This window comes from Canis lupus, chromosome 20 (genome assembly GCF_048164855.1).
Source record: "Canis lupus baileyi chromosome 20, mCanLup2.hap1, whole genome shotgun sequence".
Taxonomy (NCBI): domain Eukaryota; kingdom Metazoa; phylum Chordata; class Mammalia; order Carnivora; family Canidae; genus Canis; species Canis lupus.
The window spans coordinates 17,141,443-17,156,964 of record NC_132857.1 but is presented as its reverse complement, the minus strand read 5'-3'; the positions used below and the strand labels follow the sequence as shown (position 1 = coordinate 17,156,964).

The 15,522-nt window shown below is 33.1% G+C and overlaps 1 protein-coding gene across 1 annotated transcript in view; it reads left to right on the top strand.

Moving 5' to 3' along the window:
• Nucleotides 1–15,522, top strand: part of FAT4 (FAT atypical cadherin 4) — a 173,704-nt gene that overhangs the window by 61,443 nt on the left and 96,739 nt on the right. Inside the window, exon 2 of the mRNA XM_072788481.1 lies at nt 15,054–15,185. Within this exon, the coding sequence (XP_072644582.1) occupies nt 15,054–15,185 (132 nt within the window). The remainder of the gene's footprint in view (nt 1–15,053; nt 15,186–15,522) is intronic.

Below are 15,522 nucleotides of genomic sequence, written 5' to 3'. Positions count from 1 at the left end.
GGATATCGTTATTTTGCTAAAAATCATTGGCAACTTAGCTTTGACAATGAAAAATAGAAGACAGCCTTCTGTACTGAAACATCTTTTTAATTTCATTTGTCATTTATTTCTTTATTCTTGAAGTTTAATGAATTTTCCTTCTTTTAATTCGTTCTTATTTTGATAGTAATCAGGAGATCATTCTTAGATTCATTATTTGATATATTGTAATAGTTGATGGTCCATCTCTGTTCTTAATTTTGCATACATGGTTCTCTTCATTTATGTGTATGTGACAACAAAATAAGCTTCTGCAATGAGTATATTGGTTTATTTTTTTACATTTCATATTTTTTAAGTTTTTATTTAAATTCCAGTTAATAACATACAGTGTTATATTAATTTCAAGTGTACACGTCGTGATTCAACACTTACATTACCACTGTTCAACATGACAAGTGCACTTCTTAATCCCTATCTTCTATCTAACCCATCTCCTCACTCCTTCCCCACTGGTAACCACCAGTTTGTTCTCTATATTAAGTATTTTTCTTGATTTTCTCTTTCTCTCCTCTTTTTCCCTGTGATTTTTGTTTTGTTTCTTAAATTCCACATATGAGTGGTATTTGTCTTTCTCTGACTTATTTCGCTCAGCTTTATTCTCTCTAGCTCTATCCATGTCATTGCAAATGGCAAGATTTCACTCTTTATCACTGAATTTATATATATATAAATGTTAGCTTTGGGTTTTTCGTATATATATATATATATATATCATATAAACATCTCTATCTGTTCATCAATCAGTGAGCACTTGGGCTGCTTTCCTATCTTGGCTATTGTAAATAATGCTGCTATAAACACAGAGGTGCATCTATCCCTTTGAATTAGTGTTTTTGTATTCTTTGGATAAATACTCAGTACTGCAATTTCTGGATCATAGGATAGCCCTATCTTTAACTTTTTGAGGAACCACCGTACTGTTTTCCGCAGTGGCTACACTAGTTGACATTCTCACCAACAGTGCAAGAGGGTTCCTTTTTCCCCACATCCTCACCAAATTTTGTTGTTTCTTGTGTTGCTGATTTCAGCCATTCTGACACATGAGAGGTGATATCTCACTGTAGTTTTGATTTGCATTTCCCTGATGGTAATTAATGATGAAATTCTTTTCATGTGCTTGTTGGCCAAATGCATGTCTTCTTTGGAGAAATGTCTGTTCATGTCTTCTGTCCTTTTTTTAATTGAGGTTATTTGTTTTTTGGGGTATTGAACATATAAGTTCTTTATATATTTTAGATATTAACACTTTATTGGATATGTCATTTGTAAATATCTTCTCCCATTCAATAGGTTGCCTTTTAGTTTTGTTCATTGTTTCCTTCATGATGCAGAAGTTTTTTATTTCGATGTTGTCCCAATAGTTTACTGTTGCTTTTGTTTCTCTTGCCTCTGGAGACCTATCTAGAAAAAAAGTTGCTCCTGCCAATTTCGAAGAGGTTACTGCCTGCATTCTCTTCTAAGATCTTTATGGTTTCAGGTCTTGCATTTAGGTCTTAATCTATTTTGAGTTTATTTTTGTGTATGATGTAAGAAAGTCCAGTTTCTTTCTTTTGCCATGTTGTTGTCCAGTTTTCACAATGCCATTTGTTGAAGAGACAGTCTTTTTCCTGTCAAATATTCTTTCCAGTTTTGTTGAAAATTAATTGACCATACAGTTGTGTATTTATTTCTTGTTTTTTTCTATTTTGTTGTATTGATAGATGTGTCTATTTTTGTGTCAGTACCATACTGTTTTGATTACTACAGTGTTGTAATATAACTTTAAGTTTGGAATTGTGATGCCTCCAGCTTTGCTTGTCTTTTTTCAAGATTGCTTGGCTGTTTGACGTATTTAGTGGTTCCATACAAATTTTAGGATTGTTTATTCTAGTTCTGTGAAAAATGCTGTTGGTATTTTGATAAGGATTGCATTAAATGTATAGATTGCTTAGGTAGTATAGATATTTTAACAATATTTGTTCTTCCAGTCCATGAGCATATTTTTCCATTTCTTTGTGTTGTGTTCAATTTCTTTCATCAGTATTATATAGTTTTCAGAGCACAGGTCTCTCATCTCATTGATAATGTTTATTCCTAGATATCTTATTATTTTGAGTGCTGTTGTAAATGGGATTGCTTTCTTAATTTCTCTTTCTGCTGCTTGGTTATCGGTGTATAGAAATGCAACAGATTTCTGTATGCTGATTTTGTATCCTGTGACATGAATGAATTCATGTATCTGTTCTAGTAGTTTTCTTGTGGAGTCTTTTGGGTTTTCTATATATAGTATCATATCATCTGCAATGAGTAAAAATTTTACTTCTTCCTTACTAATTTGGATACTTTTAATTTCTTTTTGTTGTCTGGTGGGTGTGGCTTGAACTTCATGAACTGAAGTACTATGTTGAATAAAAGTGAAGAGAGTGTAGATCCTTGTCTTGTTTCTGATGTTAGGGGAAAAGCTATCAGTTTTTCCCCATTAAGAATGTTAGCTTTGGGTTTTTCGTATATACCCTGTATTATGTCGAAGTGTGTTCTCTCTAAACCTACTTTGTTGAGTGCATTGAAATGAGCATATGGTTCTTATCATTTATCTTATTGATGTGATGTACCATGTTGACTGATTTGCAAATATTGAACCACCGTTGCAGCCAGGAGTAAATCCCACTTGATTGTGGTGAGTGACTTTTTTAATATATTGTTGGATTCACTTGAGGATTTTTGCATCTATATTTCTAGGGATATTGGCCTGTAGTTCTCTTTTTCAATGGAACCTTTCTCTGGTTTTGGTATCAGGGTAATGAGCATTGGGTTTAAGTCATTGAATAAACATATATTAAGTGACTTCTGTATGGACAGACACTATGGTAGAAACTAAGTGTTCCATCAAAGCTTAGAAGAGAAACAATCTTTCTGAGTTCATTGGAATAGGATTTCTAAATGTAATTAAAGCACAGTGCACTGTAAAAAATATTTGTTTTAGAAGTGAGTTTAAGATTTTCAGAAGATATATATTATATTTCCCATCAAACAAAAACTATATTCATTCCTATTTATTGATAAGCTGATGCTGTTTCAAATAAATTAAAATTGTTATAGTTTTGAAAAGATAACCACACAAAACTCTAAAATGGGGTTTTAACCTTATTGGTTGAGATAGTTGTTTAAGATCTGTAAGGAAGTATAACAAACATACTAAATAATAATAAGCAACTAAATTAAATAATATAATAACCAACTAAATTAAAATAGATTGGCTGTAAGTCAAAATTTTGTCATCTACGTCAAGTTATAGAAATTTCTTCCACGATGAAGACTAATATGTGAGAGTGAAACAAAGTAGAGGGATTATTTTGACATTGCAGTAATTCCATTTTAAAAAAGAAAGTAGCCAAGTCTAATGTGGGCTAATTGACTCAACCCAGTCATAATTTGCTCCTCTTGGTCAAATATTCCTTTCTTCCTCCCCCAATCTTTGGTTTGGGTGGGGGGACACTTGAAGGTCACATTTTGTTTTGAGTTGCCCTCCTAAGAGATAAGGGTATGGCATGTGAAATGAGAATGAGAAGTTACACGGCTTAGGAAAATTTATGAATAGATTTATAACAATAAAACTTATCACACAGTATAAAGTATATCACAGTATATATGCATCATCTTTTTCTCTTTTTTGTCTTGTAAATAAAAAAATTAAGTAAAATATTCAACTAATGAATCTATTGTTTTGACTTGTGTATTTGTTAATTGTTGACACAATAGTGTTGCATATTAATGAGCCAAAAAATCTCAAAGGCCTACAGCATACACATCTTTCTCGTGCACCTGCAGGTAGGCTATAGTTGGGATGATCTAGGCTGGGCTTAACTGGGAAGCTCTGCCTCAGACTCTACAAGCCTCTCAGCTGAGACTTCTCAACTCAAAAGCTCTTTTTTAAAAAATATTCTATTTATTTATTCTGAGAAACAGAGAGAAGCAGAGACATAGGCAGAGAGAGAAGCAGGCTCCTCACAGGCAGCCCAATGTGGGACTCGATCCCAGGATCACAACCTGAGCCAAAGGCAGATGCTCAACCATCCATGTGCCCCCGTAGCTCAATACCTTGTTTTCCTTCTGATGCTAGTGGACTAGCAGAGGAATATTGTTCTATTGACAACAGAGATACAAGAGAGCAAGCACATTTTAAGTCCCCACTTGTGTCATATTTGTAAATATCCCATTGACCAAAACAGTTGGTCATCATGGATGAGTCCATAGTCAAGAAGTAGAGAAAGAAAGCCTACCTTTAGTGGGAGGAACTGTGCAGTTGCTTATAGGGAGGGGTGAAGAAGCCGAGTCAGTGATTCAGTCTACCACAGCTTGTAACTTTAATATAAATCAAACTACTTTTCTATTTTTCAGCAGTCTGAATAGAGTTTTTTTTCTATGTTTTATAAAATACAGTATTTATTGGGCAAAAACAAAAGTGAAAATTGAAGAAATAAAAAGGTAGAATATTTTTGTTTTATACTACATTTTCCTTTTGATATAAGTCTACCATATTAAGATTTAACATCTATTGAAAAGTGTACTACAAGATGCTTTTGCAGGGTGTTTTGAAGAATAGTATAAAAATTTCCGTAAGTTTCATATGCAACCACACATATTTTAACTTGATCTTTTATTCTGCATTTACTTTTGGGCGTCCTTAAGAATCTGTTAAAATTCTGAAATTATGCAGTATTGATTTCAGGAAAAGTTGAAGTGGTTACACATGATTGCCTCTGCCTTAAAAGAAATCCTTATTTGGTTCTAATTTGAACAATATTGAAAGCACAACAAAACTAGCTTTCTATTATGTCACCACACATTTACTGAGTTATGGAAAGCATTTTGTTTCAAGAATGGAGTTAACTATGTCTTGTCCGCACTTCAAGCCATTCTTGTCATTTCTGGCTACTCTCCAAGCCTGCCTGTTACTCATACAGATTTCTTTCCTAGTTAGAAATGCATTGAAATCCCAGGAACATATGCTCCTGACTGCTAGGAGAGTTTTAGTGATGAGAGATTAATGTAATTGCTTTTGTTTGAGAAATATAATTGGTCACAGTTACATACATGTAGCTTATATGAGAAATATGTTTTGTTTTAAAACTCATTATGTTTATTTTTACTTTGCTTTTAAAATCAAACTAAAAAGAATCTGAAATGTGCATGCTTCCTTCTTTCCTCATATTCCAGAGCACTTGGGATAGAAACGGTACCAATTTGTGTGAAATAAATGCACAGGTATCTAAATATATACATAATTTAAAGTTGAGATATAAAGTTTAAAATGACAAAATATTTGCAAGCCTAAAATTCCAAGGAGTATTATAATTCCCAAATTAAGTATCATTTCCTCAAATATTATATCATGTTTCATTTACTAAAGTGTTTTCTATAAAACAATATAGTAAAATAGTATTTAGCATATATTAGATAACATGTTAGTGCTTATATTCTAGTAAAATGCAATAATTTTCCAGGGTTTTTTTTTTTGTCATTATAAAGAAAAATGATACCTAAATCCATAGATAAACTTTCTGATCATCTCTGAAACTTCATTAGAATTTGAGCCTGCAACAGACCTGTGTCCTCAAGGGTTTCTGGTTCACTTACACATGCAGTGGTGGTGGCTCTGTTGTTTTCTTTAATAGGTCCCACCTATTCCCTGCCTGTCTTTCATAGCATGGAATCATAGGTCTTTTCTCCAAAGTCTGATTTCTCCTTTTTTTTTTTTTTTTTTGGAAGAGTTCAGTTTCAAAAGTTCAGAAATACCCTCAGGATGAGAGAGTATACTATTATTACAGCCTCCACATACTCTTTTGAATTGGGTCAGTTATACATTAAGTAACTACCTAAAATCATTGTTCAGAAAATATGATTAGACTTTGCATACCTACATAGTCCAAACATTACATTCCTGACATTTAGGACTTTTAAATGTAAACTGTTCTTTGCTAGGGCCTTCTCATAACTAAAATATGAGTCAGTTGCAAACCATAATAGAGTTTGGCTCTGCAACATGATGAAGTGTTCTGGATGTAGTGAAATGTTTCACCCAGACTCATGGCAGCAGAATTCCCAGTGGTCACCCAAAATAGGGAAAGAAATGAAGAACAAAATTAAAGGAACTATGTAAACCCTGGCACCATCCTTTCATGGCAATACAGCTTTTTATTGTTGTTAAGAAATGAAAGTACTTAAGAGTTTAAACCCATAAATTATAGTACAAATACATGTTGAATTTTCTCTTTCCTAATGACTGAATTTAGCACACAACTTGAAATTTTAAAAAGGAGTAGATATATGTTCTACCAAATGAAATTATGTAGTTAGTTCAATAAGAAAATGAACATAGAATGTCAAACTTTCTGCTGAAATTTAATTAGAACTTCTGCTATGTAATCTTAGTATATATAGGCTTTGACGTAAATTTACTAAATAAAATCTTGTTGTTGGAAGCCTTTATAGCAGGCAAAGTGTGTCAACTCCATTGAATTAAATGAATCCTGTAGTATTTGGCTTCAGTTGAAGAGTGAACATGTGAAACTATTGCCAAACATTTATTTTTTTTAAAGATTTTATTTATTTATTCATGAGACACACACAGAGAGAGGCAGAGACACAGGGAGAGGGAGAAGCAGGCTCCCCATGGGGAGCCCAATGTGGGACTCAATCCCAGGACCCTAGTATCAGGACCTGAGCTGAAGACAGATGCTCAACGACTGAACTACCAAGGCATCCCTATTACCAAACATTTAAAATATAAATTTGATTATTTGCTTGAGCCATGGTTTTGATACTTTTGTCCTGATGTTTTCCTTTTATGAATGTTGTGCTTAAGTGTCAAATTTAATATCAAATCCTAGAATGTTCCTTTTTACACACCACCCTGGTGCGATGATAGCAAGGCATCCCCCAGCACTGAGCCTCTCACTGCCCTGAGGGCAAACTGCTACTCAGCACACAGTCTCCTCTCAGGCAGGAAAGGTGGGGTTTTCCTTTTCAGGGTCAAAGGAAGTGACAAGCCAGCCGAAATGGTTGTACTGATCATAGTGTGGATTTCAGCTTGGTTAAAATTTGCTTTCAACTTCAAGTCCTCATTTAAGCCTGCATACAGAAAATTAAGTGGTAGGTCTCAGCATCTAGTTTCACTCTGATGAAATGTAAGAATTGTTTTGAGTGTAAGATTAGACTTTTTCCCCTAGTGAATTTCAGTAGCACCTACACAGTATACACTAGGGCATCATTTAGTAAAGTGATATTTAAGTCACATCACAATGACCTATTAAGGGTAATGCACAGTTGAATGAGCTTAGTTATTCTTTCAGGTTTACTCATGATCTGTGTGGTGTTTGTTGTAGCTGTTTCTGAAGTAGTAATAGGTGTTGATTAAATCTTACATTCCAGTCTCCCAAATGGGAGCTTTTCTGAACAAAACATATATGTCTGAAGCTCTTTTTTTTAAAAAAAAAAAGTTTTTATTTATTTATTTATTTATTTATTTATTTATTTATTTGAGATGCAGAGAGAGAGAGAGAGAGAGAGAGAGAGGCAGAGACGTAAGCAGAAGGAGAGGTAAGCTCCCTGATGCGGGACTAGATCCCAGGACCCCGGGATCATTCCCTGAGCCAAAGGCAAATGCTCAACCGCTGAGCCATCCAAGCATCCCTGTCTGAAGCTCTTTTAAGTTATCATTCTGAGTATGAAGTTATTGAATTATCATCCAATAGGATTTCATATCATAAAATTTACACATGATGGCATGAGAGGCAGACAAGAGTTAGGAAAGCAATAGGATTGGATTGATACTAAATATCATTGTGATATAAGACAACTTTGATCAATACTCTCTTAAATACCAGTAACATACCTATTGTATTAAATTTGCTGAACTTATGACTCTAATAAAAAATGTAAAAATAATCTGGGTTTGCTCTTAAAACAGAAATATCTCTAGGGTAAAAGTTATATGGTAGGCCTGGATAAGTTGTAAGAATGGAAAAATGAGTAAGTAAACTCTTGCTGTAAGAATGTCAGAGTTTATTTATTTAATTTTAAAGATTTTATTTATTTATTCAGGTGAGACACAGAGAGAGAGGGGCAGAGACATAGGCAGAGGGAGAAGCAGGCTCCATGCAGGGAGCCTGATGCGGGACTCGATCCCTGGACTGAGGGATCACGCTCTGAGCCAAAGGAAGATGCTCAATGGTTGAACCCACCTGGGCTTAAAAGGCACTAATCTGAACAATATAAATGATCTTTGGTAACATGAAGAGATTTTCAGTGATTTTCTGTAATATACACATTTATTAGAGAAATTAGAGCAATGAAGTACTATTATTGAAGTAATTTTTTTTAGTTAAAAGGTATTGAAATGCAATCTTTGTGACATTATCATAATATCTTTGGAAGCTATATGTGTAAACTCTAAACGTGATTTTTGGTATAATGCTGTGTCACAGTTTATATGGTCTAGGTAACAGTATTACTTGAAGAACTTAATTTTGAGGTGTTAGTTTCACAAAAATAAAAACACAATTCTATAAGCATTTCTGCCACTAAGAAAGCAACTAATCAAGTACTAGGAGCCTTGATACATCTGCTACTATTTTATAGTTTTGTGTACTTTATGTCTATCTCACCAACCATTTAGATTTTAGTCATTTCTGAAAATGAGTAAATTTATGATTGCATCTTTCAAGAAAAAGAAAATCTTTGTAGACCTTATAAAAGCAGTAACTTTTACTGATATCTACAAAGAATTTAGCTAGTTTACTTGTAATATATACCCACCACCCTCCTGCTCAATGATTAACAGTCTTCAGGGGCATCGATTAAAAAACCTTCACAGATTATTCTCCTTTAATGTAAAATATGAAGAAACTTAAAAATGAAACAAATGTGGATAAAATAATATTTTTAGTTAATTAAATATTAATTTCTTCAAAGTCATTTTCTTATTGACATCAAATGCATATTTTGTTTGAAAGTTCATTGTCTTCATGCACAGATTAGAGGTTTTGGTCTAAGATATATTCAGCTTTCACTCTGGTTCTGGCTATTTCCACACACAGGTCTCTGGAAAAAAATCACTGGGCTTGATTTAGGAGGCTGACCATTGTTTTTCCTAGATAAATCACTTGACATTTCTTGTCTTACTTTTGATTCTCTGTAAAATAGAGGAGAGGGACTTGATGATATTTAATACTCCTAAAATATTATTATATCGACTTGCAAATAAATAGATTTCTGAACTTTTAGGGTACTATAAACTATACAATTTCCCAAAAGGAAAAAAAATAGATTGTCTTTCATTCTTATTTATTAAGAACCATTTTATGTAGTTTGTAGGAAGATTTTGAACTAAAAAATGTGTTTTAGATATACGTTCACCCTTATTCACTAAGAATCACTTTATTTAGCTTACAGAGCGGTTATGAATCTAAGAATGTATTTTTAATTATGGTTGATATAGTGACCACTATGAAATTATTGATTTATTAACTGGGGAATCAGTTTATAATGGACCTTGATATTTTAGTCAATTCCTTAGTCTTAACATATTATCTTTGTATATCAGTTTAAATCAGTGAAATGCCATATTTTATAGTTATAGCTACATGTATGTAATAATTTGATAATTGATATTGCTAATTAATATTTACTGATTATGCAGTTTTATTTATTAATATATACCTGATTTATTCACTTAAAAACACTTAAAATTCACTTAAAATATAGTTGATTTATTCACTTAAAATTAAAAATAAATTACCAAGATATAATGTCATTCTTGATGCACTACAGAATAAAATGATAGACTGCATATTATAGGAAATAAACAAAATTAAGAGGAAAGTTTTGTACTCATTTCAAAACAACTATTTACATAGTAAGATTTTCTGTTTTTAAATATCTGTTTAAGGACAGCCCACATGGCTCAGCGGTTTAGCGCTGCTTTCGGCCCAGGGCCTGATCCTAGAGACCCGAAATCGAGTCCCACATCGGGCTCCCTGCATGGAGCCTGCTTCTCCCTCTGCCTGTCTTTCTCTCTCTCTGCCTTTCTCTCTCTGTCTCTGTGTCTCTCATGAATAAATACATAAAATCTTTAAAAAATTAAAAATAAATAAATAAATAGATATCTGTTTATTCAGTGGGTTGAATATCAAGGACACTTCCCTTCAGCATAAAGAAGTTTGGTGACAATACTTAAAGTCATTTTTTTAAATTTAACTATTACCATTATCAAACTATCAAAAGATAGCCTGTTTTTAAATTGATTGGTTATTAGATCCCTTAATCTCAGTCATGTTTTTGTTTCTAAATATAATCATTCATTTACCAGGGTTTCACTGCCTAGGGATCAGGTGTCTCAGCCAAGAAAGTGATTATTTCTGAAGGTCTTTCAATGGTCACAGAGGTGGTGGCAGTGGACAATACCTATGGCTTGACCATTAGCTGCAGCTGATGTTTTGTTATGAATAAGTCAACCACAAAGTTACCAACTGCCCTTGTAATTGTAGCAGGTGAAACTACATATGTTTCTGAAAAGCCAACTATCTAAGCATAAACAAAGGTCAACATTTGATAGGCAGGCATAAAATATGCAAGTAATGTTTCTTTAATCTTTAAGGGTAAATTTTCACAAACTTTCAGAATAGATACCTTGAAAATGCCCCTTGGACTTAAGTTATGGAAGCTGTTGGCAGTTTCTGTTTTGTTTTTATTTTAAATATAGTCACATGGGAAGGGAAGTTTTTGAGTTCAAAATGTGATTTTATTTTACTTTATTTTTGCATAATGAATATTTAAATGCAATTATTTTACTGATTTCAGGTATAAACAACTGTGAAGATACACATAAAACATTGAATTGGCACAACTGCCACTAAAAGCTTACTTGTGCAGTAATTTTTGCTTTGTCTTTTTAGAGAATGGAATGTATTTTTCAACATATACATTTTTTTTTTTTACCTTAGGAACAATATTGTAGACTATTTTAAAATCTTGGAATTTCAAATAAATTGCTAATAGCCTTGTCTGGGTTATTAAAGTGATCTAGTTTGTACAGAAAGAAAGAAGTCTTTAAAATTAGAAAATCTTAATTCTTATTTTCAAATGTCTTCTCTAAACTTTTAATGTTTGATTTCTGTGATTATATAATAACATTTCAAAGCAAATCATATCAAATCTTATTCCGAAGAAGGCTCATAATGGCTTTTAGGTTAGTGGTATATTCAAGAGTGAGCCAAGCACATGTTAGGGTCTGGAGTCATCAGGAGGATGGTAACTGCCAAGGGCAGGATGTAAGGCAGTTCAAAAAATTATCCGTAGTGTTAGAAATAAATTTTTTTGAAACAAAATTTCGACAGTGCGTTTTCCGAGAGATAACTGTAAATGTTTTTATTGGTGTATATTTCTGTTATCAAACTCCACTTCTTTATTGCGAGAGATGTGACCTTATTTTCTTCTGTATTTTTAGTGACTAACATACGCCTGTTATGTGATAGATTCTAAAATATTGAATAAATAAATACTAGAATCAGTGATGACATTGCAAACAAGGTCCATATTCCTGAAATTCTTGGTAGGTAGAAACATGGCACAGGGGATCAGGAGAAGTGAAGGGATTGCAGGATGACACCTACCCATGCTAAGGAGTTCATATCTCATTTTCTGCATAATTATTAGCCCAGGCTATTGGGAGAACTGAGAAAAGCCATGCTAAAGACTTTTTAGGGATATCTGAGGGATTGTGGAATAGAAAAGAGATACTGGACAATTAAGAGAAAAATCCAGATTTCTGCCTCCAAGAAAGGAATATTAGGTTCTTAACTTTTTAATTGGTAAGCTGACACTGATTTTAGGAAAAATAATAGGCTGACTTGTTAAATGAATGATGTGTGGTATCCAAAATAATAATAATAACCCTTACATATACCAGATACAATGATAAAATATTCTGTATCTGTTTTTATAATTAGTTGACTATAGAGACATTCAAAAATGTTTAGTTTTGAATTATTAGTATTAAGCTAAATTTATTCCTCATAGTAAAATAGAAAAGCTCTTTCTACCTGAAATGATGGAGTTGGCCAAAACCTCATAGAGCATACATGATCAAAGACTTCTAGAGCTGTATCTGGGGATCAGTAGAACAGTCTTTATTTTTTCTTAAATTCTGATACAGAGAGATTTATTGGCTGACTCACGATTATTTGGCTAGTTAGTTCATATGTAAGTGATTCAGGTTCCAGACAGAAATAATATGCACATATAGTTGTGACATACTCTTCAAATATGATTCATTGTGTTTATTAAACATACACACCTACACATGAGAGAGAAAGGTTTGCATAGCACTAGAGAAAACTTACTTACTAGCTCTGTGTCATTGGGCAATTACTTAATCTGCTTACCTTTGTTAACTAGTTTCTCTAATAGGAAGATAATAGTATTTTCCTTCATAGTGTTCTTTTGAAGACTTTTAAAAATGTGTGTATGTGTATATATATATATATATACATATATATATATGTATGTGCACACACATATAACTTAAAACTATGTCTAGGACATATATATTAATTATTGTGTTATAACTATGAAAATATAGAAAGGGGCTTGTTCAATTCATGCACTCACCATTTATAATGAGGTACCTTTCTGGAATATCCAGTATGTTTCTAGTGTGTGGTACTCTTTCCTGATCCATCTTTGATGTCATATTTAATTGGTGTCAATATGGATTATCCTTACTCTCAATTTAGTGGTCTTCCTTAAACACACACACACATATACACTTAGACACACACACTCATATATGCACATTTTCTCACAAATACACTTACAAAATATGTTTCTCTCTGTCACACACACACACACACACACACACACACACACAAAAGCATACACAAGGTTGGTGTGTTGGTTTCCAATGAGACCAAGTCATAAAATTATAGATGGAAGACCATTTAGAATTAAAAAAAAAAAATTATTAAGCTAAAAAGTTAGAGGTGAGTTGAGGTATTTCCATCAGTTATTTCTTATTCTTTATCTTTCTACTGTATTTTAAGGATTATGCACACATATATGAAAATCCACACATAAAATGTAAATATAATTGTTAATTTCCAAAGAACATTATTATATTTTTGGAAGACCATCAAGTCATTGATTCTTAAATCCATATGTTTCAGACTTTTGAGATACATATATGTGTATGTATGTAATTCAAAGCTCTTTCTACAAGAAAACTTCATATATATTCAATATGTTCCAGAGATGAACAATAAATTGTATTTTTGATGTTGGGTTGTAGGACTTGGAATTCTGATTTATTAAATCATTTTCTCAAAATCCATGGCTCTCAGAAACTCCTAGATCTGTGCTCACAACTTCAAAACCAAGATTAATCTTTTATCAAACACTTCCCTCTAGGCTAAGCATTTTGTTGGCATCATCAAAGTCTGGTCTTCATAAAATTCTCTAAGACACGAAATATTAATCTCAATTTTAGGATGAGGAGACTAAGGCTAAGATAAATGAAGTACTCAGGATTACCTGGCTAATAATTTGGGGAGTCAGACCTGAATTTCAGTTTTTCTGATTTGAAATAATCCATGCTATTTACAACCATGCAAGGAAGTTAGATATTGGCTGCATTTGTAGATACTATGGACCTTTTCTTAAAGGAAGTGGTACAGAGAATGACGTGAGCCCAAACTAGAAGTGGCACATTTCCAACTGCTGAGACTGCCTGTCTAGACTAATCTGAGCCATTTGCTGTGATGAAGCCTGTCCTATTATTAGAAGGTGGAACTAGAGGTATAATAATTATTTAGTACTTAATTTTATATATTGTTTTCTGGGTTTTTCTTTTTATAATTTGTTAATCTATTAGTGTAGCTCTGCTAAATTTCCCACTCATTCCATGTAGGAGAATAATGACAGTTCTATCTCCTGCTTCTCCCCCAACCCCATCTCTACCTCCTCCGGGCAAAAGATGAAATCAGAATTCTTTTGCTCTCTTCTTTTTTCCTCAGATTCGTCTGCACTGGTCTTAGATCTGATGGAGTTTTTGCAGTTTAACTATAAAATATGACATTTTATCCCATGAGAAAAATGTCTTTGTTATATCGTAGCTAAATGGCTGGCTGGATTTTTCTCCATGACTTAATTTTGTGACCCAACTGGGGAAACTTGCAGTTTTATTAGCAGCTGTCTTCCCTTTTCTTATCAGATATTCAGCTTTTAGCACCTAGCTCAAAAGAGAAAACACATGGTTTGAAGTTATTATTTAGACTTCACAAATCCTTCCTTCTAAACATTTTTTATTAGGCAGAGAAACAAACAAATTTAACTCCGACTAGGATCTCTCAAACAAAGCTGTTAATATTTGGAATATATAAATACTACATTTGAAAGGAATGATTGTTTAGCTTTAGTCGCATTAAGAAGTGCTGATAGGAGGGGAAATAGGAACAGAAGAAGATGCATGTATTTTCCCCCCGTGGGTTGGGAGTTGATTTTAAAGGGGAAAATTCAGAGAGTTTCTTAAAACAAGAAGTGAACTTCTTTGTTTCTCCCAGACATTGCTAATATGTAAGCATTTCAGGAAGAAATTCTACACCACCTCATTTGTGTGTCGGGCAACATTTAATGGTTGAATGGCAGATGGTCGTAAGTCTGGGCAGTTCTTCAGTGGTGCACAAATCTGGGGATTAAATCAACAGTTGATCAGTGGGCCTTTTCTTGTATAAACTCCAAGCAACCCTTTAAAATCAGTTACTATCAACAAGTAAAATGATTTTTATAAGAGAAATCTTTATAAAAAATATAAATAACCAGCTTTCTCTAGGATATTTTCTATTATTTGGATGCTATATATAAAGGTTCTGATTATTTTTGAGAGGCCTAGCTAGCTAGTGGGCTCTTGGTATACGTTTTAACCTTTAATCTTGCAGGCATGTGGGACATTCATGTGTTGTTTCTTTCTCTCCTTGTAGGTTGAAATAACACTTCAGGATATCAATGACAATCCACCAGTATTTCCAACAGACATGCTGGATCTTACTGTGGAGGAGAACATTGGCGATGGGTCTAAGATTATGCAACTGACAGCGATGGATGCTGATGAGGTAATTCATAGCCTGCGTTTGTTTTGAAACCTGATATTCCAGTGATCTATCAAATTTCTACTATATGTTGACCACTTTTAGTACCCAATAGTTAAGGTTAAGCATTGTGTGCTCTTTTCATAAGAATGTTAATTGTTGAAATGTGATATAAGAAGGCTAAGATAGAAGTATCAAGAGGTAATATTCCTTTGATCAGCAATTCAGAATTGCTGGTTGCATTTTAAATTTCTTAGTCAAATTATTTTAAATTTTCAAATAAAAAAATCTACAAACATAACCATAATTTTTATGCCTTTATCATTCTAATTTGCTATCATAGCAGCTAAAGATTGATTTT